Source organism: Herpailurus yagouaroundi, unplaced genomic scaffold (assembly GCF_014898765.1).
Source record: "Herpailurus yagouaroundi ecotype Mexico unplaced genomic scaffold, PumYag 195, whole genome shotgun sequence".
NCBI lineage: Eukaryota > Metazoa > Chordata > Mammalia > Carnivora > Felidae > Herpailurus > Herpailurus yagouaroundi.
In genome coordinates, this window is record NW_024412426.1 from 7,974,416 (window position 1) to 8,000,718 (window position 26,303).

The 26,303-nt window shown below is 42.7% G+C and overlaps 1 protein-coding gene across 4 annotated transcripts in view; it reads right to left on the reverse strand.

Annotated features, from left to right (window-relative positions):
- STX6 (syntaxin 6) overlaps positions 1–25,758 on the reverse strand; it is a 52,307-nt gene extending 26,549 nt beyond the window's left edge. For 3 of the 4 annotated variants that reach the window (XR_005781769.1, XR_005781768.1, XM_040446499.1), the window contains exons 1-3: positions 25,486–25,756; positions 4,235–4,404; positions 1,577–1,671 (exon numbers count right to left, since the gene is read on the reverse strand). Coding sequence is in view for 2 of the 4 variants with exons in the window: in XM_040446499.1 (XP_040302433.1) it covers positions 1,577–1,671; positions 4,235–4,404; positions 25,486–25,520 (300 nt within the window). In the remaining 2 variants the exon portion in view is untranslated. Of the gene's footprint in view, positions 1–1,576; positions 1,672–4,234; positions 4,405–25,485 lie in introns of all 4 variants that reach the window. The other variant, XM_040446501.1, reaches the window with a different exon arrangement.
- Positions 25,759–26,303: the final 545 nt, after the last annotated feature.

Consider the following 26,303-nt stretch of genomic DNA (forward strand, 5'->3'; position numbering starts at 1 on the left):
ACTGTTAACCTACAACTAGCAAACAGTAACACCTTTCCAAAAAGGAGTCACAATTAAAACAAGAATGACTAAAAACTCTACAATACTCAGTTGGATGATACAGTGGAGTATGACTTAGACCTCAACCCTAGAAGGGCTGCAGCATTATGAAGCATGGACTTGATTTTAAACAGTTCTATCAAAGAATACACTTTAAAAAGCTTTTCAAAATGAACTTCAGTTTCTACTTCCAGTTATACCAATTAACTTAACTTTCAATATACTTACCTCTGAATTTCAATTTGCAAAACTTACAAGTAGTACTATTTTGCAGAAAGAATAAATATAATGATTAAGGTCAGGGATATATGCTTCACTGCAAGGCACCATTTAAATACTAACATCTACAGAAGTGTCTTTCAGAAAATCTATTACAAAAAATAGAAAAGCAAACCATATGTATCAAATAAGTGATTGGAGATTTACCTTATTGGAATAAAAGGCTTCCTTATTAGAACAGTGTTCTGAACCGGCTAGAAATTAAGAGTGTCTAATTCAAATGCTCAGTGTATATAGATGGGGCACCCAGGTCCAAAAATATGAGGCCCATTAAAGTATGGCCTTATTTAAAAATAATTTAGATATATGTATATAGAAAGGCAACTAATGAATAAAAGAAGAAACAAGAATAGTTAAAGTTCAGTGATAACCTACCATCTGAAATAATTTCAAAAGGAAATCACATGACATAAAGTTTTTGGCAAACACATACCAAGGTTCCTGCCTAAGATGACTCTTAAAAAGCCATATGTTAGCGCTGGTATGATCCCAAGTCTTTTTATTCAAGGAAGCTGCTTTCTAGTACATATGTTAAAGACAGCTGGTTCTCTTACATCTAGTTATGCTAATCAAACGGCTTAGCCATATAGTTTCAAATACAAACATATCTCAAGGATACAGGATTTGACTTAAATGATATTTTCTCTTAGGTTTTTTTTTTAACAATAGATTATTAGCTATGTAATTTGAGACTAAAGATTTGTTCAACTTGGACTGGCTTTTAATACTCTTGATGGATGCTTGCTCTGGACAGCTCCCGAAAGGCTGTCAAGCAGTTGTATATGGAAATGTCAGTAACACGGGTTGCAAAAGTTCCAGAAGCAATTCAGATGGTGGAAGAGGCCGCTATCCAAACCTGGTAAGAGTCACTCTGCACAACGCAAAGTGATTACCAATCCATCAAGGAACCAAATGGTTTCTACAATGGTAATTCTTCCTTTTGTCCAAAAACGCAGTAGAGCAAGAAATAAAGAGGAAACAAGAGAACTGGTTTGGAGGAATGAGAGCTATGGCCAAGTAGGACACCCTTAAAGTAACTTCCCCAGGGCCAGGCATCTACTCTCTCCATTTTGCTCCAAGAAATAAGCCTGACAATACTAGAAACAAATTTCTTTCTTTGAATCAGAGAAATTATGATGGAAAGCGGCATTTAATTCATACTAAAAAGTGGTTTCAGAGTCGACCTATTAGTTTACAATTAAGAAAAGCAGTTTGGCTATTTCTTGCACAAATAACACAGTAAGCTCATATTCCTTACCCTGACAACTTGCCGAGTGCTTGTGATGAAGGTTTTTCTTATACTCAATTCAGTCGCATCAAGGTTGAATTTTCTAGGGTTTGCTTCAACTATGCGTGGGTCAAAGAGTCAAGGTAAAGCAATTTCATCATCAAAAGTCTAACAAACGACATCATGTTAAACCACAGAATCTCTCACAGGCAAGCAATAAAATCTGGCTCGATGTCTCTGAACACACAGGCAGCTTGACGCACATCATTCTCAAACTCTCTTCCCACAGCTATGAGGATCTCCGTGCCTCAAAGTGGAGAAGACCCTCCGGGTTAAGACTGCTGACTGGGTTCACTATAAATCCATGGCAGTCTGACCACAGCTGAGCTGGGCTCTTCCAGAGACCTGCCAGCACTTTGTATCTATTCTTTTCTGACTCCAGATCACCTTTCCCGTGACAGCTCTGAAAACCTGTTTCATCTGCTATTCCAAACCATTCCTCTTATGGCAAGAAGCTAACCCTGCTTACGAATCTAGAGAGCGAGGCTTCTTCAGTGAAGCTTCCCCTGATCTCCTCACCCCCAGCCTGGTCCTGCTGCCCCATGTCAGACACTCACATGGCTCTCTGTACTTTTCTCTTACAGTTTGCAAATAGACATTTGTGTTATTCTGATTAATGTCTGTTCCCCTGTCCCCAGAGCTCCTCACTACTCCCCACCATAAATTCCATGAGGGCCAGTACACTGTTCTGCTCATCAGTCCCATCCCAGTAACTAACAAAATACATGGCACACTCAGGGATTACTTGCTGAATGCGTGATGAAAACAGCATACTTCATTTTATTGTGCTTTGTTTTACTGCACTTAGTAGACACTGTGTGTTTTACCAATTGAAGGTTTGTGGCAACCCAGTGTCAAGCAAGTCTATTGGCACCATTTTTCCAACAGCATTTGTTCCCTTTGTGTCTCTGTGTCACCTTTTGGTAATTCTAGCAATATTTCAAGCTTTTTCACTGTTATATTGGTTATGGTGATCTGTGGTTGTAACTCACTGAAAGCTCAGATGATGACTAGGATTTTTCAGCAATATTTTTATGTTAAAGATTTTATTTTTAAGTAATCTCTACACCCAACATGGGGCTCAAATTTACAATCCCGAGATCAAGAGACACGTGCTTTACCAACTGAGTCAGCCAGGCACCCCAGCAATAAAGTATTTTTAAATTAAAGTATATACACTGTTTTTAGACAACGTCCTATTGCACACTTAACAGAGTACAGTCTAGTGTCGACATCACTTCTATGCACAGAGAAACCCCAAAACTTCACTTGACTTGCTTTATTGCGATACTCACTTGACTGTGGTGATCTGGAACCGAACCCACAGTATCTCCTCTTTCTCTCGTAATTTCTGTCTCCCCAATCTTGTCTTCTTCCATCTCAAGGGAAGACGGATCTTCCTGTATCTGTGCTTTTGATCCCATCCTCTCACATATTTTGTTCCACTAATTTTAAAGAACATGCTTGTTTTTTAAAAATAATTTAAAAAGAGGACGCCTGGGTGGCTCAGTCGGTTAAGCAACCGACTCTTGACCTCAGCTCAGGTCATGATCTCATGGTTCGTGGGTTTGAGCCCCACATGGGGCTCTGCACTGACAGTGCAGAGCCTGCTTGGGATTTTCTCGTCCTCTCTCTCCCTTGCTTGTGCCCCCCTCCCTTGCTTGTGCACACACTCGCTCTCTCAAAAAATCAATAAATAAACTTAAAAAATAGTAATTTAAAAGGCACCCAGGGTCATTATGATTAACAGAAATATATATAAATTATGCAGTCCACACATCAACTGCACATGAACCCATGCTATGGAGTGATTCTGATGAAAGCCGGTTTCCTAGGTCACACTTACTGAAAGAACAAAAGAGAACTGAGAACGTGCAGTTGGCATACCGTCAACGTTTTTGATTGGCTGGAATTTTTCCACCTGAGAAAAGGCCACATAGTTCAGCTTTTACAGTTCTCTGGTTCGCCAGTCAGGTCAGTGCACTTCTTTAACATCAACACCATGACTTAAATGTAACAGATCTGCTTTTACCAAATGCAACTGGATGGTTTAGAATGCTTCTCCGATGGACACTGGCATTCTAGCATCACCTCCTGAATTGGAAGAAGACAATCCACAAAAGGATCTTCTTTTGATTTCTAATCAACAACGTATAACACTGGCCTGTATACACCTCTATGTAATAATGACCGCTAACACAGAAGCTCACTGTGCGTCAGGCACCATACTCTACCTGCTACACTTCCAACAATCCTACGAGCTAGGTACTACTATTATCCTAACTTTCTACTGAAGAGGAAACTGAAGCAGAGAACAACGCTCCAAGTCAAACAGATAGTAACTGGTATAGTTAGGGCTTGAACACACAATCTGACTCCAGGGTCTGAGCTTATAACCACTGCACTACACTGTCTCCACACTGCCTGACTTATCATGCACCGTAGAAGAACGTGGCCCCTAAACCTTAGCTCACTGGGCAACTATTTTGAGTGTATCATGGTACAAAGAAGAGCAACATCAATCAACTAGAAAAGGAAATATCTAATCTATGTACTTGAGACACCTGGACAAAAACGTGTTCATTTTTCTGTTCATCCCAGAGGCACAGGCACCATAGAGAAGGATATTGATGGTCTCGTCAAGGTCCTCCAGATCCCACTCTATGCTCCGGAGGTTGTTTCTCAGCTCATTGGTGGTCCAGTCGATTTCTTCCCTTGTTGCTGTGGAGGGGTCCTGGAGGAGCTCTGTCCATCTCTGAAACAAGCCCTGGGCAGTGTTGACTGCTTTCTGTACCTCTCTGTAATCAAGGGGAAGGGAAAGGGCAGAAATCAGAGACAACACATTCCATGAACAAGTTACTACTGCTTGACTTTAAGTTGACGCCTGTGATCATGTACCATCTTCAGCACCTACCACTCCTAAAAGTATTTTTAGCTCTTTACAGAAGGCTCCTCATGAACAAATATCAAAGTTCAAACCTTTAAAGATACCAGTCCTAGTATTATGTTCTCAGCTGATTTTGGGATAAAACAGTCATTATTTAAGTAGTTATATCAAGTTGATTAGAGAAGGACAAAATGTAATTTTTCTCTCAATGGACTATACTTAAAAATCCTGTAAGAAGCAATCCTACAAATTAACTAAAGTGCCATTAACATTCACACATGCTGCCATTTGGTGTGATATTTTATATTCATATGAACAAGTCCTAACAAAGCTTCCCTTTTCCTGCATGGAGGAAGAATGAGGGTAAAAAGGGTGGAGGAAGGGTTACTCACACAGCTAGTCTTTTTGAAGGTAAGTATTTAAAAAAATTTTTTTAATCTTTATTTTTGAGAGAGAGAGAGAGAGAGAGAGAGAGCAAGTGGGGGAGGAGCAGAGAGAGAGGGAGACACAAAATCTGAAGCAGGCTCCAGGCTCTGAGCTGTCAGCACAGAGCCCAATGCGGGGCTTGAACCCACGAACCATGAGATCATGACCTCAGTGGAAGTCGGACGCTTACCCGACTGAGCCACCCAGGCACCCCTGAAGGTAAGTATTTTAATCTGAAGGTAAGTATTTTAATTTAGCCATTCTGATAGGTGTGCGGTGATATCTCATTGTAGTCTTGATTTGCATTTCCCTGATGATGAGTGATGTTGAGCATCTTTTCATGTATTTGTTGGCCATCCATATGTCTGCCTTGGAGAAATGCCTGCTCATGTCTTCTGCCCATTTTTTAAATTGGATTATTTGTTTTTTGAGTGTTGAGCTATATCAGTTCTTTATATATTTTGGATACTAACCCTGTATCAGAGATATCATCTGCAAATATCTTCTCCCATTTAGGAGCTTGTCTTTTAATCTGAGACATTTTTAAATCCAAAATCTCACTGGACTTCCTAATATTATTACCTTTAAATATATACATGTATACAATATACATATAGCAGGTGAGAGTGTTTCTTGTTTAGAGAGGGAAACCAGGTCATTAAGTGTTATGATCTAGCATGCTTTCAACTTACATAGAGTCACAAGGTTTTAAAAAACTTCCCCCCACCTTCCATGCTCATGGGTTAGAAGAACAAATACTGTTAAAATGTCTACACCACCCAATCTACACATTTAATGCAACCCCTATCAAAATATCAACAGCCTTTTTCACAGAGCTAGAACAATCCTAAAATTTGAATGGGACTGCAAAAGATCCTGCATAGCCAAAGTAATCTTAAAAAAGAAAAAGCAAAGCTGGAAGCCTCACAATTCCAGACTTCAAGCTGTATTACAAAGCTGTAGTCATCAAGACAGTATGGTACTGGCATAAAAACAGACACACAGATCAGTGGAATAGAACAGAAAACCCAGAAATGCACTCAACTATATGGTCAACTCATCTTTGACAAAGCAGGAAAGAATATCCGATGGAAAAAAGACAGTCTCTTCAATAAATGGTGCTGGGAAAACCAGACAGCAACATGCAAAAGAATGAAACTGGACCACTTTCTTACACCATACACAAAAATAAATTCGAAATGGATGAAAGACCTAAATGTGAGACAGGAAACCCTCAAAATCCTACAGGAGAACAGAAGCAGCAACGTCTTTGACCTTGGCTGCCGGAGCAACTTCTTACTTGTTCCAGAGGCAAGGGAAAGAAAAGCAAATACGAACTATTGGGACCTCATCAAGATAAAAAGCTTCCGCACAGTGAAGGAAACAACAAAACTAAAAAGCAACCTTCAAAATGGGAGAAGACATTTGCAAATGACGTATCTGATAAAGGGTTAGTACCCAAAATCTATAAAGAACTTATCAAATTCAACATCCAAAAAAACAAATAATCCAGTTAAGAAATGGGCAGAAGGGAGGTGCCTGGGTGGCTCAGGTGGTTAAGTGTCCAACTCTTGATTTCAGCTCAGGTCATGATCTCAAGGTATGTGAGATCCAGCCTCACATCAGGCTCTGTGCTGACAGCAGAAGACATGAATAGAAATTTTTCCAAAGAAAACATACAGATGGCTAACAGACACATGAAAAGATGCTCAACATCATGGAAATACAAATCAAAACTACAATGAGATATCACCTCACACCAATCATAATGGCTAAAATTAACAACACAGAAAAAAACAGGTGTAAGTGATGATGCAGAGAAAGGGGAGCCCTCTTATACTGTTGGTGGAAAACAATATGGAAGTTCCTGAAAAAGTTAAAAATAGAACTACCCTATCATCAGCAATGACACTAGGTATTTACCCAAAGGATATAAGAATACTAAGAATACTAACTTGAAGCAATACCTGCACCCCAATGTTTATAGCAACATTATCAACAACAGCCAAATTATGGAAAGAGCCCAAATGTCAATCAACTGATGAATGGGTAACAAAGATGTGGTGGAATCGGGGCACCGGGGTGGCTCAGTCGGTTAAGTGTCTGACTTTGGCTCAGGTTGTTCATGAGTTCATGAGTTCGTGGTTCATGAGTTCGAGCCCCATGTCGGGCTCTGTGCTGTTGGCTCAGGCCCTGGAGCCTGCTTCAGATTCATGTCTCTCTCTCTCTCTGTTCCTCCCCAACTTCCACTCTGTCCCTCTCTCTCTCTCTCTCTCTCTCAAAAATAAAGATTAAAAAAAAAAAGAAGAGGATGTGGTGGAGTAAAAAAGAATGAAATCTTGACATTTGATGTGGATGGAGCTAAAAAGTATTATGCTATGCGAAATAAGTCAGTCAGAGAGACAAATACCATATGATTTCACTCTTATGTGGAATTTAAGAAACAAAACAAATGAACATGGCGGGAGAAAGAGAGGAAAACCAAGAAACAGACTCTTAAGTGTAGAGAACAAATTGATGGTTGTTACCAGAGGGGAGATGATGGGGTACAGTTGGAGGAGGTGGGTTGAGTAGGTGACGTTGGAATTAAGGAGGCCACTTGTTGTGATGAGCACCAGGTGTGGTATGCAAGTGTTGAATTACTAAATTCTATACCTGAAACTAATATTATATTGTATGTTCACTGAAATTTAAATAAAAACTTGGGAAAATAAATAAATAAATAGATAGATAAATAAATAAATAAATGTGATACACATTTAAAAAAAGACCAACCACTTTTGAGGCAGCATTCTATATTGGTGTGGTAAAAATGACACTATATAACTTTTGGGAAGTACAGATAGACCTAGAAAAGAAAAAAACAAACAAAAAATTGGGGTGCCCAGATGGCTCAGTCAGTTGAGTGTCTGACTCTGGCTCTGGTCATCATCTTGTGGTTGGGGAGTTTGAGCTCCACATCAGGGTCTCTGCTGTCAACATGGAGCCCATTTCGGATCCTCTGTCCACCCTCCCTCAAAAATAAATAAACATTAAAAAAAAAAAGGCAAAACTTTGCCCCCTACCAATGGGCCAACACCCATAATTTATTTTTTTATGTTTACTGAGAGAGAGAAAGAAAGAGAGAGAGGGAGGAAGGGAGGGCAGAGAAAGAGAATCCTAAGCAGGCTCTGCACTGTCAGCACAGAGTCCAATGTGGGGGTTGAACTCATGAAATGGGAGATCATGACCTGAGCCAAAATCAAGAGTCGGACACTTTACCAACTGAGCCACCCAGGTGCCCCCAATATCTATCTACAATTTAAATGTTGTAATTGAATACTATTGCTTATAAAAGCCAAAAAGGAATCATTTTACTATCATATGGTCTATTGCATACAAAGATTATAATCTTCATGCACCCAAACTATGAGACCTGTTTTGATCCTTCTATGACTTCTTAACCAATTCTTCTGGGTGCACACTCAGGGTGTTTGCTACCTGTAGCTTTAAGACAGAAACTGCATGCATCCTATTCCCTCTGACATTTCAAGTACCAGAAGACAAAGCACTTACAAAATGAAGAAAGGTGCATAACAATAATATTTTGGTTTGAGACCACTCATGAGAGCTAGAACGCTGAGTGTTAAACACAGAATACAGCTATTGGGCCAGGCTGAATACACCAATGAGCTATATGGCCAACAGTGAATCTCCTCAGGTAAGTTCAGCACCCAGTTTATGAGTTAGCAGAGTTCTCTCATTGTTCCTCCCCTATCAGCCTTATACTTGCAGTGCTAATGAGTAACTCTAACATAAAATGGGGAAGGACTAACTGACATATAAATCCACTTTTAAATTTTTAGTAAGGTTTCTGGCTGATCTGGTAGAGAAGGAGGTACACACCTTCCCATAATCCGAGGTAATTGGTTTATTTGTAAGTGTTGAGTATCATCTATGATAATAAAAGAGTTTAAAGAGGTATCTATAATGACATCTCATTTTAAAGAATATAAAATTACCACTTCTGTAAAGTAAACATAAATTCCTTTTTGAGACCTAGAAGCCTTAAACCACAGAAGCCTCAGGCCAGGGCATCCCTCATTCTCCATCACCGGAACACAACCATAATGCTTGAATTAAATTATCTTAACTAAACATTCATATACTTTTCTGATCTCAGGGTTTCTTTGCACTCTTCAAAATTACTGAAGACCCCCAAAACTTAAATTGATGTGGGTTATTTATCTACTGCCACTTACCATATTAGAAATCCAAACATGTTTAAAAAAGTATCAAGTAATCAAACATGACAATGAACTTACTACATGTTAACATAATGTTTTTACAAAAAAAATAACATCTTAAAAATCCACACTCTTTCACATGTTTGCAAATCTCTTTAATATCTGGTTTAACAGAAGACAGCTAGATTCTCATATCTGCTTCTACATTCAGTCTGTGAACATGTTTTGTTGAAGTATATGAGGAAAACCCAGCCTCATGCAGATAGACAGATGGAAAAGGGAGGAGTATTTTAACAGTCTTTTTAGATAATTGTGGATATTCCTTTTTGCCACTATACCAAAACTCAACAAAACGGCCGCTTCTTAAAGGCTAGTTGCAATGTGGAACCTGAAACTGTATCAAAGACTTTTTGAACTCTCATGTATTACAATCCATTGCCCTACCTTGTATTTTGAATGGATCTTTCACCCACCCATGTCTAATTTTTTTTTTATTTTTTTAAACGTTTATTTATTTTTGAGACAGAGAGAAACAGAGCATGAACAGGGGAGGGGCAGAGAGAGAGGGAGACACAGAACCGGAAGTAGGCTCCAGGCTCTGAGCCATCAGCCCAGAGCCCGACGCGGGGCTCGAACTCACGGAACGTGAGATCGTGACCTGAGCTGAAGTCGGACGCTTAACTGACTGAGCCACCCAGGCGCCCCACCCATGTCTAATTTTATCACATGTACTGGTCATCTGGAAAATACTAGTATACTGAGTATCACAGGTCTTGAAAATGCTGAGTCTTTCCATTATACACTATCCAAAATCATATAATATCACCACCAACATCATCAGAAAAACTTAATTACTGGGAATATGTAAGGTGATAGTACTTGAGAGAAGTTTTCCAAAATTCTGTTTTTAATCAAAGGCTCTAATTTTATGATCATTGAAAATACTGTCAATTGTTTTCTGTTAAGTGACAGGTTCACTTCATTCATTTCTGAGAAAATATCTCAAGTATTTTTTAATTTTGAAATTTGAGAACATATGCAAGTTCCAGTAACAAGTTTGCCAGGCATTCTTTCAAGTAAAAATGGGATCTGTGAAGGGAAAACACGAGCTATTTCAGCTTGCAACTCAATCACAAATTATTTTTCCTGGAGATAGCCATCTTATTTCATTCACAATATAGCAAAAGTGCTTTGGCACACTCTCATTTTGCCACACAGAATGTCAAAATGTGTACTAAGGGGATGCCTGGGTGGCTCAGTCAGTTAAGCAACTTCAGCTCAGGTCATAATCTCACGGTTCGTGGGTTCAAGACCCGCATCGGGCTCTGTGCTGACAGCTCAGAGCCTGGAGCCTGCTTCAGATTTTGTGTCTCCCTCTCTCTGCCCCTCCCCTGCTCATGTTCTGTCTCTGTCTCTCTCGCAAAAAATAAACATTAAATTTTTTAAAAAATGTGTATTAAGACTGGGAGAAAACGTTCATGAATTATATATATGATCAATGTCTTTTATCTAGAATATAATTTTTAAAAAACTCTCAAAACTTAATAAGAAAACAAACCCAACTAAGAACTGGGAGTATGGTGCCTGAGTGGCTCAGTCGGTTAACTGTCCATCTTTTGGCTCAGGTCATGATCTCACGGTTTGGGGTTTGGGAGATCGAGCCCCATGTGTCGAGAGCTCTGTTTGGGATTCTCTTTTCCTCTCTCTCTGCTCCTCCTGCACATGCTCTCTCAAAATAAATAAACTTAAAAGACATTTTAAAGAAATGGAGGGAAAGAGGCACCTGGGTGGCTTAGTCAGCTGAGCATCCAACTCTTGATTTCAGGGTCAGGTCATGATCCCTGGGTGGTGAAATCAAGCCCCAAGCCAGGCTCCACACTGAACGTGGAGCCTTCTTTAAGATTCTCTCTTTTTCTCCCTCTGCCCCTCTCCCCCAATGGAGCTCATTCTCTCAAAAACACAAACAAACAAACAAACAACAAAACCCAGAAAGAAATGGGGGGTGGGGAATGGGCAGGGGCGACTGGGGGGGGGGGGCTCAGTCAGTTAAACATCTGACTTCAGTTCAGGTCATGAACTCACAGCAGGTGAGCGCGAGCCCTGAATCGGGCTCTGTGCTGACAGTGTGGAGCCTGCTTGGGATTCTCTCTCTCTCCCTCTCTCTTGCCCCTCCCCACCTTATGCTTTCTCTCTCTCTCTCAAATAAGTAAAAACTTGAAAGGAAAAACAGCAAAAGGGAAACGGGCAAAAGATGTGAATAGTGCTTTCCCCAAAGATGACATACAGATGACAGCTTAAGAACATAAAACGTCCAATACCATTAGTCATTAGAGACATGCAAATTAAATGCACAGTGAGATACCACTACACATGGCCTAAAACAAACCGAGGATGCCCAAATGCTGACCGGGTGGCGGAGTAGCCAGGATTCTCCTGCATTTCTTAAGGGAATGCAAAATGGCACAGCGACTTCGTAAAATAGTGTGGCTGTGTCTTAAAATTAAACATACGTTTACCATATAACCCAACAATCTCACTTCTAGGTGACATGAAAACTTACGTTCACACAACCACCTGCAAATTCTTAGAGCAGCTTTAGTCGTCACTGCCAAAAATTGAAAACACCCAAGCGACAGCAACTCAGGCAGTTGCACCTGCCCTGACAAAAGCTCCGGCCAGCCCAGAGAGCCCAGACCAGTTTGAGTGTGACCCCCCCCCTGACTCAAGCCTGGGGAAGATGGAGCGACCTCCAGAAGGACCTACAACTCCCTTTTCCTCATTATAACGCTAAAACCTCCCCCAATCCCCCAATGAGGAGCGCAAGCCTCATTTACATAACATACGAAGCTCACACAGGCAGGTTTTCTTATGGTGCAGGCACCTTACACCCACCTCCACATTTGATGACAAGGCTCCCCTTTTTAAATATTCATCCTAACCCTAAGTAAAAGGAACGCATCCATACTTGCTTGGGGAGTCACAGTTTTAGAAGTTATTCCCTGTGAACTCCTTCTTTGATGCAAATATTTCCTTTGTGCAACGACTCACCTGCTGTAGTTTTTTTAAAAAATTTTTTAATGTTTATTCATTTTTGAGAGACAGAGTGCGAGTGGGGGAGGGGCAGAGAGAGGGAGACAGAATCCAAAGCAGGCTCCAGGCTCTGAGCTGTCAGCACAGGGCCCGCTGTGGGGCTCAAAACCCACAAACTGTGAGATCATGACCTGAGCCGAAGTTGCATGCTTAACCTACTGAGCCACCCAAGCGCCCCTCACCTGCTGTAGTTTCTATCTGTGACTCACCAAGGAGTAAACTTGCAGAGAACTTTTTAGGGGAGATGTATCGGTCCCATATCTTATTTGTGAGACGGTGGTTATGCACAACTGTTTCAGTTTGTCAAATCTTGAAGAACTGTACACTAAAAATTAGGGTCAGTTTTACTGTAGGTAAATCATAACTTTTAAAAAAGAAGGGTCTTGGGGCACCTGGGTGGCTCAGTCGGTTAAGCGTCCGACTTCAGCTCAGGTCATGATCTCACCGTCCATGAGTTCAAGCCTCACGATGGGCTCTGCGCAGACAACTCAGAGCCCAGAACCTGCTTTGGATTCTGTGTCTCCCTCTCTCTCTGCCCCTCTCCCACTCATGCTCCGTCTCTCTCTCTCGCAAAAACAAACGTCAAAAAGAAAGAAAGAAAGAAAGAAAGAGAGAGAGAGAGAGAGAGAAAGAAAGAAAGAAAGAAAGAAAGAAAGAAAGAAAGAAAGAAAGAAAGAAAAGGTCTTCAAGGATAGATTTGACACAACTAACAATTTTTACTGTTTCAGGAAGGGCATTCTTAAGGGTACATGACCTCCCCCTCCACCCCCCTACTGTGAGGGAGGAACACAACGAGTACCAGACCGGTGCAGTGCCACGGCCTGGGTTTAGGTGACGGGATCAACAGTTTTATCTGCCACAGGTTTCTGCACCATTGGTGTAAATGTGAGTACAATGGAAAAAACAAACAACACCTGAGTTTTATTACGAAAAGCATTTTAAGCCAAGGGACTCTTCTGTGAGAGGGGCGGGAACCCCTTGAGATTCAAGGACCACACTTTCATAACCATAACTCTGAAGACACTGATAGACTTGAGGGGGAGGTGGGGCACATGCATGGATTCAATCCTAGCAGCACAGAGTGAAATCAGGGAGCTCTTAAGCATGTTCTGAAGAAGTAATCAAAGAAATGGCAGGAAACAGAAAAATGCCACAAAGCAATTCCAGGATAACATCCAACACCCCACAGGCCCAACTGGTCACCTGGCTTATTCCACTCTCAATCTCTTGTTTTTCAGTAAGTTTCATCTTTAGCTATCAGTTAGTGGCACAGACAAAAGAAAGGCAAAGTAGGCATTAGACCGCATTCCTAAGACACACGTTTCAAAGAATTACAAAAATGGGAACTATCGGCAATGGTTCAAATCTCGAAAAGCCAGAACCTGCCGTGTGTCAAGGAATCCCATTTTAACAGCAGCTAGAGGGGTCACTCAAAGTTTCAAACATCTCCCAACTTCATGTCAGCTTAGCATCAGCCTGGAAAAGAAGGCCTGAAAGGAGAATAGAAAACAACATGTGGCACGAATTCTTTTTTACGCCAAATATTAATGGTAACCAGAATTTTCCAAAGAACTTGGGATTTCTGAACGGTTTCAAGAGCCACAAGACACACCCAATAAATGTGCAAGACTCTAGTGACACAACTCAATTAACAACCATTTGTAAATATCTGGAGCTGAATATTTAAAATCACTAGGCATCCCCAGTAAATCAATTAACAGAACAGAGGAGAGAGAGAGAAAAAAAGAGGAGTATATAACAACGTCATCTGCTTCAGATCTGTGAGGGTTTTAACGAGAAAGGAGAGAGCCCACTGAGTTTTCTTCACACTCCTTTCTCAGCAAGGGCGGGGGGTGGGGGGGGGAGGAGCTGTTTCTCTAAGAACTGACTAGTTAGGTCCCCCCCCCCCCCCCACACACACAGAAGTCCAGCACAGCCCATGTGAACATGGCACCCTGGGAGGAGCACCACACCCCGTGAGGAGCACTTCACCCTGTGAGGAACACGGCACCCTGACCAAACAGCAGCAGCTGCTGACTTCCCAGGCAGCAGCGATCCACTTTTGTCTATGGTCTCCAAAAAGGTCAAAATCACAAAATATTGCTATCTTTTTCCTGTAAAGTCTGGTTTATCTATTTGAGGTTTTTCTTTCAACTGTGTGATGGGGACAACTGAAGTCTGACACCCAGAACTTTCCATGAGGGGCCAGGTATACCTTGAATTTTTGGAGCTCTTTGGCTTAGCAACCTTCCTGGTTAATAACAATCTGCTCACCAACAGCACTGGGAATCATGTCTGGCACCGTTTCACCAAAAACTCGCTAATTATTTTCCTAGGAATTACAGGTTTAGCTCTTGACCCAGAGAAGGTCTCCACAACAGTCAGGCCGATTTTCTGCTGCCACATCTGTTGCAGATGTTTCCAAAGTCGGTTCTGTCTTCCACATTTCATGGGCAATGAGAGTCACAGTGTTGGAAAATGCCAGGGATGAAGCTCTTCCCCATCGCTGTCCACCAAATGGTCAATCAAAATCATGGGACTTGTCATATCCTAGTGGATTAAATTCCAAGAACACCAGAATGAAGGTCCTTTGCTGTAATCCACCTCAATGCCCAGGGAACTAGAGGTAAATAACTGTCAAAAGTGAAAACACAGTCTGTATCTTTGAAGAATGTATTTTTGGGGCAAAAATGAAGTCATCAAAGCTTTTGAAACCAGAGTCTTCCATTCATTATAGATAAAAAGTTGACACCGTCAGAACTAACCTAGTTTGTTTCCGAAGCCAGGCAAACACTAACCCTGTCATTGCTAGCTGAGCCTCTCCCATACAACGTTCCAGTCTGTTCCACCATACGGAAGGGCCCACCCTCCCATCCTACCTCTAGGGTTAAAGGCAATACATCCAGATGTCCATAAAAATCACAAAGTTTTCTCATCCACATCTCACCAAGTTTATCAGTAAAGTCGGAGGAAGGAGTATCTCAGCCATTAGGGATTTTGAGTTTCGCAGAATCTTCCATTCAGCTACACCAACAAGTTGTAGGATAATTGGAGCTGCAACACCCAGCAAGCAGCCTTCTGATTTCTCCTTTCTTCTCAGATCATGCTGACAGACTCTGAATTGGCATCTGTTCCAGTTACGGTGGTTGTGTAACAACCGTCCCAAAACTTGGAGGTGTAAAACAACCAGTTATTATGCTCGTGGACTCTGTGGGTCGGGAAATCGTGCCGAACACAGAGGAGACGGCTGGTCCCTGCTCCACCATGTCTGGGGCGGCAAGAACATGTGCTCCTCGGTGTCTGTGCCGTCTGTCCACATGTCTCCCTCGCGGCTTCAGTACAGCTGCACTCTTCCCATGTTAGCTCAGGACCCCCAAGCCTTGTGTCCTGGGTCAGAGAGATACAGGCAGAAGCTGTGCTGGTTGTCCTTTAGGACCTGAGCTTCAGGAGTCAAGCAGTGTCATTTCCCCCTCGCTCTGTCGGGTGAGGCAGTTACAAAGGTCTGCCCAGGTTCAAGGGAAAGGATCCCAGCTTGACAGAAGAATGCCAGCTTTGCAATCAGAGAAAAGCAAATGGGGCAGGATGTATACTGGGGTGGCCACCTTTGGACAAATACAATCTGCCCCAATACCGGTATCTGGGGCAGCCCTCGTTCTGCACAACTCTACCGACAGGTTCCTGTTTCATCAATATACTAGGAAAGGCACATGGTTTCCACTCTAGTAATGAAACGCCTGTAACCATATCACCGGCCCGCCCCATATCCTACCAACCTCGTTCTGCCACCAATCCCTCATGCAGGGTGAGAGAGGAGCTCCGGTTACTGCTTGACTTCCACACTCACATCTTTTGTATTTAAGGGGAAAAGCACACACTCTCCTTTCACTTGACCTCACTTCATTTCCAAATTCAACTGTACTGTGATACCTTTTGCAATTACTCTTGTGGGGGAGAAATTGCCTCTGCTTAGTCACCTGCAGTTATATACAATTTTGACCTCAATTTGCTGCTGCTTCCACAACTCCCCGGGGATACTACCAATGACACTGCAGGTCAAAGTCACCAGTGGCTTGCACTCGTGCTCACTTTCAAGGTACTTGCCACCACAGCCTGTTTTCTTGAAACTCTCACTTCCTTTGTTTTTGTGTCACTGTGCTCTTCTAGTTCCTACCAGTTTTCTCTTTTCTCTTCCTCCACTTGGTCCCAGTGTTTCTGAGCACTTTTTTTCTTTTCACAGAGGGAGACGAGAGAAAGAGAGCAAGCATGTGGGAGGAGGGGGAGGGGCCGAGGGAGAGGGAGAATCTTAAGCTCGCTCAGCACAAAGCCCGATATGGGGCTCAATCCCATGACCATGAGATCACAACCTGTGCCAAAATCAAGAGTCAGAAGCTTAACTGACCGATCCCTCCAGGTGCCCCTCTCAGCACTTTTTACAGATTTTTTTACTCATAGGTTCAAAATGTCCCTTTAAGCTGATGACTCCCCAACTGCATTACCAACTTTAGCCACTCACCCAGGATTGATTCCTATATTTTTAGCTGCCCATAGGACCATTCTATTTGCCTAAAACCAAACTAATCCTATCCTGCCTACAAAAAAAAAAAAAAAGCAAGTATTAAAAAGATAAAACAGAAAAAACGTCTGCATCCCTTTCTAACTTCCCCTTTTCAGTCAATGGCGCCACTATCTTCCAAGACTTGAAACTTGTCTAGACGCTTTTCCTCTTAAACTTCTCACCTTGCACAGCTTCTACTGAAGCCCAATCACTGGATTTTAGATCTGGAAAGAACTTTCAAGATATCTAGTCTGCACTCGTTGAACAAATATGAGAATGGGGCTTGGGCATCTTGGCTGTTTGCCTCAAATGCTTCTGACCCTGACTATGAGGCGCCTTCCAGCACCAAGACCTATTTAATCCCATCTTAGCTAAGCCTCCAGACAATCTATTTTCTTTGTGGAATCAGAACACCTGGGTTTGAGCCCTTAACAGTTGTTTGCCCAAAGGCAAGTGAACAGTAACTGCTAGTTAACACTGCCTCCTGATTAGGAACTTATAACAGGAAACAGATTAAATTGAAACTCTTTCAGCTGGGTATTCCACACCTTCCTCCCCCAAACTGGCCGACTTTAATATCCAACCTGATTTCTCATTAAAACAAAATCTGTGCCACTTGGCAGGTCTCCTTCCCATCCTCCCCTTTCTCATTCCTGGCTCTAGACTTCTGCTTGCTGCTTCCCCAGCCAAGAGTCCCTACATCTCTGCAAATGAAAAGCAGACATTTCCTTAAGGCCCAGATTGAGACCCTATACTTGCTTCACTAAAATGTTATTGCCCAACATTCCCACTGGGGTCTTTACTTTTTTCACTCTCCACGGCATCTTAACTCTCTTCCAAAATCTTACACACAATGCATATTGTCTTTCGCCTACACTCCTCTGCGTTTCTGTATAGCATTCTCCAACAAGACTATAATTTCAGCCAAATATAGTATTAGGCATTGGATAAATTTGTAACAAATGTTTGCAAGGCTGTTTTTATAGTGAAACATCTGATTCTGATTTTTAAAAAGTAGAAAATGAGAGGTGCCTGGGTGGCTCAGTAGGTTAAGCATCCGACTTCGGCTCAGGTCATGATGTCACAGTTCGTGGGTTTGAGCCCTGCGTCTGGCTCAGTGTTGACAGCTCAGAGCCTGGAGCCTGCTTCAGATTCTGTCTCCCTCTCTCTCTGCCCTTCCCCCACTCACACTCTGTCTTTCTCTGTCTCTCAAAAATAAATAAATGTTAAAAAATAGAAATTAAAAAAGTAGAAAATGAGATTTGACTTACATTCAAATTTATTAGATTAAAACTACTCTACAAACAAGTGATTTTTTTCAGTGATTATACTAATAGTTTTCTCAACATTGTGAATAAAATACACAATGCCTGCCTTCAAGGAACGCACAATCTAGCTGCAGAGACAGGTGCTGGCTAAAGAACACAACACAACATACACCATACTGCTCATCTGCTAACTTATGCCATTATTTCAACATTGATCCACAGCCAAGAACCTAGAAATTATCCTTATTCAGGTGCACAAAGCCTCCCAAACAGCAAAATATTAAGGAGCCACAACATTCGTGCCTTTTACCTATAGGAGAGGCTCACTTGGTACCAAGAGACTCTCATACCCAATGCTCAATGTTGTGGTTTTCTTGGCCTCTTCCGTTAGAAGTCACAAATTCTAAAAGGTTGCCAACAAGATAGGGGAAAAATACAGAATCCAAAACTCATCAAACAAGTACTGCATGCGTCCCTACTAAATACAAAGATGAAATAGGATTCAAATACAGTATTTTTTTCACCTCACAATTTAGTACAGATTTCTTAAAATGAGAATCCCAGTACTATTAAGAGATTAAGGGAAATGGGTGGGGTGAGGGACAGAGTGGAGATAGGGGTGTATTCTGGAGGGCAATCCGGTAGTATGTACCAAAAACTTTAAAAATGTGCATACTCTCGGGCGCCTGGGTGGCGCAGTCGGTTAAGCGTCCGACTTCAGCCAGGTCACGATCTCGCGGTCCGTGAGTTCGAGCCCCGCGTCAGGCTCTGGGCTGATGGCTCAGAGCCTGGAGCCTGTTTCCGATTCTGTGTCTCCCTCTCTCTCTGCCCCTCCCCCATTCATGCTCTATCTCTCTCTGTCCCCCCCAAAAATAAATAAACGTTGAAAAAAAATTTTTTAAAAAAATGTGCATACTCTCTGGAGTACCTGAGTGGTTCAGTCGGTTAAGCAGCCGACTTCAGCTTGGGTCATGATCTCAGGATCTGTGGGTTCAAGCCCTGCATCGGGCTCGGTGCTGACAGCTCAGAGCCTGGAGCCTGCTTTGGGATTCTGTGTCTCCCTCTCTCTCTGCCCCTCCCTGCTCCTCTCAAAAATAAATAAACATTTTTTTTTAAGTGTGCATACTCTCTGAATTAGCAATTCTACTACAGGAACGCAGGCTATGGAAATAATCAGAAGCAGCAATAAAAACCTGTCAGGCATTCTCTTTGCCACTACATTAATTGTAATAGTGAAAAATCAGAAACATCACAACTGTCATCCTGGGTAATAAACTATATTGAATTTGTATGACAAAATACAACAGAGTCATTAAAAGCCCTCCTCACTGAAGACATTTAAAGGATATAAAAAGTACAGATTAAAAGATTTAAAACAGTATGATTCCAATTTCTAAAACAATTACTAAATAATATAATAATAATACACTTCTATATAAATCCCAGCCTTTCCACTGATAAGCTTATAAGCTTGAAGTTTTCTTTTTTGTTTTTTTTTTTTTTTACTCTCTAAGTTTCATTTTCTTCCTTTGCGAAATGATAATAGTACTACTACTTACTTCATAAGGATTAAAAAGATAATTCCTATTAGGTTCTTAGAACAGTGCCTGATAATATAGTAAGATATCAAAAACTCTATTAGTAGTATTGTCTAAAACTATTAATAGAAATAAAGATCAAAAAAGACACCAAAAGGAGTGCCTGGGTGGCTGAGTGGGTTAAGTATCTGACTCTTGATATCAGGTCAGGTCACAATTTCAGCTCAGGTTATGATCTCACTTATTCACAAGATCGAGTTGGGGGCTCTGTGCTGAAGGCTAGGGGCCTGCTTGGGATTCTCTCTTTCCCTTGCTCTCTGCCCCTCCCCATTTTCTCTCTCTCTCTCAAAATAAATAAGCATTAAAAAAAAGACACCAAAATTTTAATGAATTATTTCTGGATGGTGGCATTTCAGTAAATTTTTTAAGGTTTATTTCTTTTGTGAAAGAGAGAGAGAGAGAGAGAGAGAGAGAGAGAGAGAGAGAGTGTGAGAAGGGGAGGGGTACAGAGAGAGGGTGGGAGAATCCCACGCAGGCTCCACACCGTCGGTGAGGAGCCTGACACAGGGCTCGAGGTCACAACCATGAGATCATGACTTGAGCTGAAATCAAGAGTCAGATCCTTGGGGCGCCTGGGTGGCGCAGTCGGTTAAGCGTCCGACTTCAGCCAGGTCACGATCTCACGGTCCGTGAGTTCGAGCCCCGCGTCAGGCTCTGGGCTGATGGCTCAGAGCCTGGAGCCTGTTTCCGATTCTGTGTCTCCCTCTCTCTCTGCCCCTCCCCTGTTCATGCTCTGTCTCTCTCTGTCCCAAAAATAAATAAATGTTGAAAAAAAAAAAGGGTCAGATCCTTAACCGACTAAGCCACCCAGTTTCCTCAATAAATGTTTATTTTCCTTTTTATATTTTTGTTTCCTAATTTTCCAAAAGAAGCATATATTCCTCTAACATTATTTTAAATGTTACTCAAAAACCAGGGTTTTCCTCTCAGAAAGGGCAGCCAATTTGGATGGAAACATTTAAAAGAGAATGTCTGTTGGGCATTTAATATGTGCCCCCAACTGCTAGGCAAGTTACATGCATTAACTCATTTAATACCTTACAACTAATAAAGCAGGTATTGTTAAGCCAATTTTGTACCTTGCTAAGACATTTTGTACAAACAGACTCAAAGAGGAGAATTAACTTGCCAAAAGTTACACCAAATAATTGATAGGTGAGATCCCAACATTGGGTCAGCCTGATCACCAAAAACCAGTTCTTTCACCAAACTTCACTGCTTCCTGAAGTCAGATAAAGAGAAAAATTACACCCAGAATCCACTTTCCCTCTCTCTTCACCCAGCTTTATTCTCACTGAACTTATCACCACCTGACATACCACATATTTGTTCGTTTCCTGTCCTTAGAATGTAAGCTCCATAACGATGGGACGTTGTTTGTTCGCTGCTCTATACCCTCAGCTCCTGGCACACAAAATAGACCCTCAATATTTTAGAATAAAAGATTCTGAATAGAGAAATGATCTGACCGTGTCCCTGTGGACACATCTGGTAGCAGTGGGAAGCTTGCTGAAGAAGTTGCTTACACGAGTCCAGGTAGGAGAGAACAAGGACATGAACCAGGGTAGAAGAACCGTAACTAAAGAGGGAGATAAGATTCTAGAGATAGCTAAGGGATGGCACTGACAGAACACAATGCCTAGTGGACATGGGACGAAGGAGAATGCAGAGTCAGGAGTAGAGGGCTAAGAGGAGGAAGGCCTGGTCAGGCATTGGGAGCAAGGGGGGAGAGAGTGGGGTCAGACTGACCTGGATGTGCACAGAGTACCTGACATAATGGGAATAATCAATCTCACTCAGTGAGAACGCATGGAGAGGATCCACCAGAGAGGCTAGGTTAAGGGCAGGCTAGAGGTGATTCAGTAAAACCTGGAGTTTCAGGGACCGAGTCTGGTGGTGTAAATACCACTACGAATGTCTACTCCAGGTAGAGGCTGGCTTCATGTGTCCTAAGAGCTCAGCTGCCCCATTGTGGTCATTTTCTCCTCTGTGTTCTGGGATTCTCCTCTGAACAGGACGTTCGTTGATAGTGTTCAAACCCCACAAAACTAGCCTCAAACATCCAGGCATTAAGAACTACACATTTAGATTAAAACAGCTTTCTATCTGGTCCCCTTCTTAATCTTTCCTCACATTGATGCATCCAACACTACCATCAAATTAGTATTCCTAAAAAAAACCAAAAACTAATTTCACACCATTTCCTAGATTTAAAAATCTCCCATGGCTTCAAAATGAGACTCTCCTTGACCCTATTCTACCTATACTGTGAAATATTAACAGTGTGAGTAGAACTAGGCAGTTCAAATTTGAATCCTGGGTCTACTACTTGTTAGCTGTGTAACCCTAGGCAAATAACTTAACCCCTCTATGCTTCCTCAGGTCCTCATCTCTAAAATGTGGCTAGTACGCACATCACAGAGCTGCTCTTATCAAGTGAAAATTTTGATTGTGCTTACTTAGCACAAACTGCCTGGATAGGAGTTGCGTCCCCTAAACGTATGTTATTATTATTACTTCCCCCCAAATAAACTTCCTACACACCTTGAGATGCTCTCCTTGATAATTTCTAATACACAATGCCCATCTCAGGGCCCTTGCTGGCAGCGTTCCCACCCATGAATCACTACTCCTTAAGCACCACCACCACAACCACCACCACCTTTGAGTATTTATTTAACATTTATGCTGTATATTCAAAGTGCTGGGTTGGAAGTACAGGAAAAATAAACAGCCCCAACCCTCAGAGCTCATAGTCTAATAATGAAAGACAGCCAGAGGAAGAGGGGCAATAATGTGTCACAAGGGCCAAGGGAAGCACTTCCTGGAGGCAGTGCAGATGCTTACACTGAATCTTCAAAGCTTAGTGGGTGAACCAGGCAGAGTGGGTGCGTGTGAAGTAAGAGCGCCCAGTATCGGGTCAGACTCACCCTATTGAGTCTGACGTTGCGGGAGCTCTGAGCTGAGTGGGCGGAGGGGAAAGGACGGCTGGATCATGGTGGCCATGAAGTGTTTGGACTTTGTTCTGTAGGCAACAGGCAGCCACTAAAAGATGTGAAGTAGGAAACCCCTGCTTGGGTTCTAGAAGAGCTAGAACCCAATATGGGCTCCACAAGTGACTACTGAACACTTGCAATGCACCAGTAGGATGAAGGAACTGATTTTTTTTATTTCAATCAATTTAAATTTAAAAACTGATACGCCATTCAGTTACTGGAAAATTTTTAAGTATGTTTGAAATATTTGGATATGTGAATCTGCTTTTTCAACTATAAATTTAATGAAGTCTAAATACAGATCAAAGATTTCTGATGCAAATTTAGTGTCCAAACTGAGCTGTACTATACGTGTAAAATAGACACCAAATTTGAAGACCAGGTACAAAAAAATAAAATATCCCATTATAATCTTCTCTTTTATGTTTATTTTTGAGAGAGACAGAGTGTGAGGGGAGGAGGGGCAGACAAAGGGGGAGACACAGCATCCAAAGCAGGCTCCAGGCTCTGAGCTGTCAGCACAGAGCCTGATGCAGGGTTTGAACTCATGGACCAAGAGAGCATGACCTGAGCTGAAGCCAGACACAACCGACTGAGCTACCCAGGCACCCCCCATTATCATCTTTATAATAATCACATGCTGAAATATTCTGATTATATTAAAGATGACATTAATATTAATTTCACCTGTTTCTTTTTAGTTTTTAACATGGCTACTAGAAAATATCAAATGGCATATATGGCTCACGTTATATTTTAGACAGCTCTGATCCAATAGAACCAAAGGCAGATGACCAGAAGCAGGCAGACCAATTAAGAGACTCATTTTAGTAAGAGTCCAGATGAGACTCGGGCCTGAATTCACTAAATTCTACCCATCTTCAAAACCTAATCCAAGACCTACTACTATCTCTAAAAGCTTTTCCAATCATAACCATTTCTAATGAGTTGCTTTTCTCAGAACTACTGGGGCACTTAATCTTCTGTAGCATTCGCTTCAGCGCTTAATTTATCACCTGTCATTTCTACTTAATTTTGGGGTGAGTTGCTTCTCAGAACCATAGCTGCTAGGCTAAGAGCCATAACTTAGGCATCTAATTTTTCTACACCGTGCAATACATTTTCAATATTAATAAATAGAGGTACATGGCTCCCCAAATATTCTCTCACAGTCTGGAAGTACTGTGAATCTCTTTCTTCAGACACCTTAAGGGCATGAGCTAACATGATATAAAGTCAACCAACAATCCAGGCCAGTGTTCCAATACAACAGTGATATCTAATCAGTGAGCAAGCATTGGTAGAATGTATTAGATACTATCAGGAAAAAAAAGGCCAAGATGGCAGGGCAATTTAGCATTTTTGCAAATTCCATTAAAAATCAAACAATTTCTGATTCTCTCTGCTTTCCACTGCCAGAGACAACCTTTGCAACCTAAGCATTAAGAAGATCCCTTTAAGGAAAAGACACACAGGCTTTGATATTTGAAAATGAACCCCGAAACTAATCCTTCCAACAAATAACACATTTTCCAAGCAGAGAGCCGCATATTACTCATCAATCTACATACAACTCGTCACTTTCCCATCTACCTTAAAGTAAGATGAAGAAACCCCTTTTAAGAAAACGTTAAGAAGTGTATAGATTTTACTGTATCAAAGATAACAAAGTCCTTCACCTAAAGTACCATGTGAATTTTCTGAGAAGAATCCTTAAAAAACACAAACACTCAAGCAACTGGTCAGCTTTTACCACTACAGAAATAGGAAGCTAGTAGCAACTAGTTGCAAGCAAAGGGACACTTCGTGATTACTAGTACTGATCTTCTGGGAATTTAGTAGTTCTCAGATTTTTTTTTTTTTTTATGTCTAACACTTAAAACATAGAAGTGACAAGTTACAACAACGTAAGAATCCATCTTTCTTAATGGCTACAAAGATAATACAACAAAGTGCAAACCAAGTTTCTACCTCCAAACAATCAAGCAATCAAAGATGGAGTCAGGACAGCTCATAGGGAAAAGTTAAGGCAGTTCTGTTCTGAAAGGCTGGATAAGAATGGGGGGAACCTGTCAAATAGCCTGGATGAAATCAGGGAGTTAAAAAGAAAGCGCTCACTTCCTTTAGCACTGTGGGAAAATCCCAGTTGCTAATATAAGGCTGAGGAAAGTTTAGTTTGGCTGATTTCATTTTGTTTTCCTTCCAACATCATCGCCGAGTTCGAACGGCTGCTTTCCTCCCCTCACATTACTCAGTAAAAACGCCCCCACTGAATTGAGTTGTCTTCCGGAGCCGTGCTCCCCCGCAGCCCAGCCTGCAAACGTGCTCAGGCGCCTCTGGGCATGTTGTGGTCTCACCAGTCTGCGGGCCAGAGCTCCAAACTCAATGGACAATGGGAACTCACCCCCATCAACGCCAACTACAAAGCTCAGGAGGGCCATTTCCCTTTTCCTGCCCAGATGCTGTTTTCCCTCCTTCGAAGTAGGGCCCCGTGCTCCACCGGAGCCCCAGTTGGGGCTAGGACGCGCGTCTCCCTCCCCACCTGCAGAGCTGCTGGTCCCCTCGAACCCCAAATAAGTTGTATCTCGGCGCACAGGCCAAAGAGGACCTCCTTCCCCAGGGGCTTGGCTGGGGACATGGTTTTCACAGTCCAGGTAGGACTGGGAAGGGATGTCTCTGGACGCTTGGTCATGGCCCTGCTGGCTAAGCCGTCCCCACTGTCCCCTCCCTAGCCTCCACTTGTCTCCCCTCCCCCTCCGGCGAGGAGAGCGGGGAGGTGCGGGCTGGCAACACGGCCACCTCCTCCTCCAGTGGAGACCGCGGGGACACTCACCCTTTCACCACAAAGAAGGGGTCCTCCATGGACATGGCGTCCCGGCCCCCGGCTGCCTCACGCCTGCTCCGTGCACCGGGCGCCCGCGCCCTCCGAGCCTCCCTCTGCCCACCACACCGGCCTGCCGCAGCCGCCGGCGCCTCGGCCTGGGGAACCCAGAGCAGCTGGCGCGCGCAGGCCGGGGAGCACGGGACCGCCGCTGGTCCAGCAATCGATCGCCCAGAAGACCGAATCCCAGTCTCCGACGCCGGCCCCCGCGCCTGCCTCCACCCCCGGCTCCTCCCGGCGCGTCTGGCAGACTTGACCCCGCCCCCGGGACCTGCGGCCTCGTCCAACCACGAACACGGGCCCGCTGCACCACTTCCGCACCCGAGCTCACGTGACCAGGGCCGGCCCCGCCTCCCGTCGGCGGAGCCTGGGCGCCGCGTCAAGCAACCCTGGAGGCGGGGCTCTGGGGTGGGTGGAGGGCCGGTGTTCCCCCGCCTCCCTACTCAGGTTTCAGGGGCGGTGCTGCTCGCTCCCCCTTTGGGGTTGGTTAGGTTTTCAAGACATACACCCCAGTACCTGATTTGCACAATCCTTTTACCTTTCCTATACTTTTAACACTTGATTTTGATAACATATGATTTATAAATCCATCTCGTCCTCGACTTGCATTAAAACGAGCCCATATAACATTATCTGACTATGATAATGTTGCACAATTCCTTTATGTGGGTCTTAACTATGTGTCCCGCAATGTCCTAAAGGCTGTATGTGCGTTATCTCAATATTCTTGGGGGGAAGGAATTATTTCCAATTTGTAAATGACAAAGCTC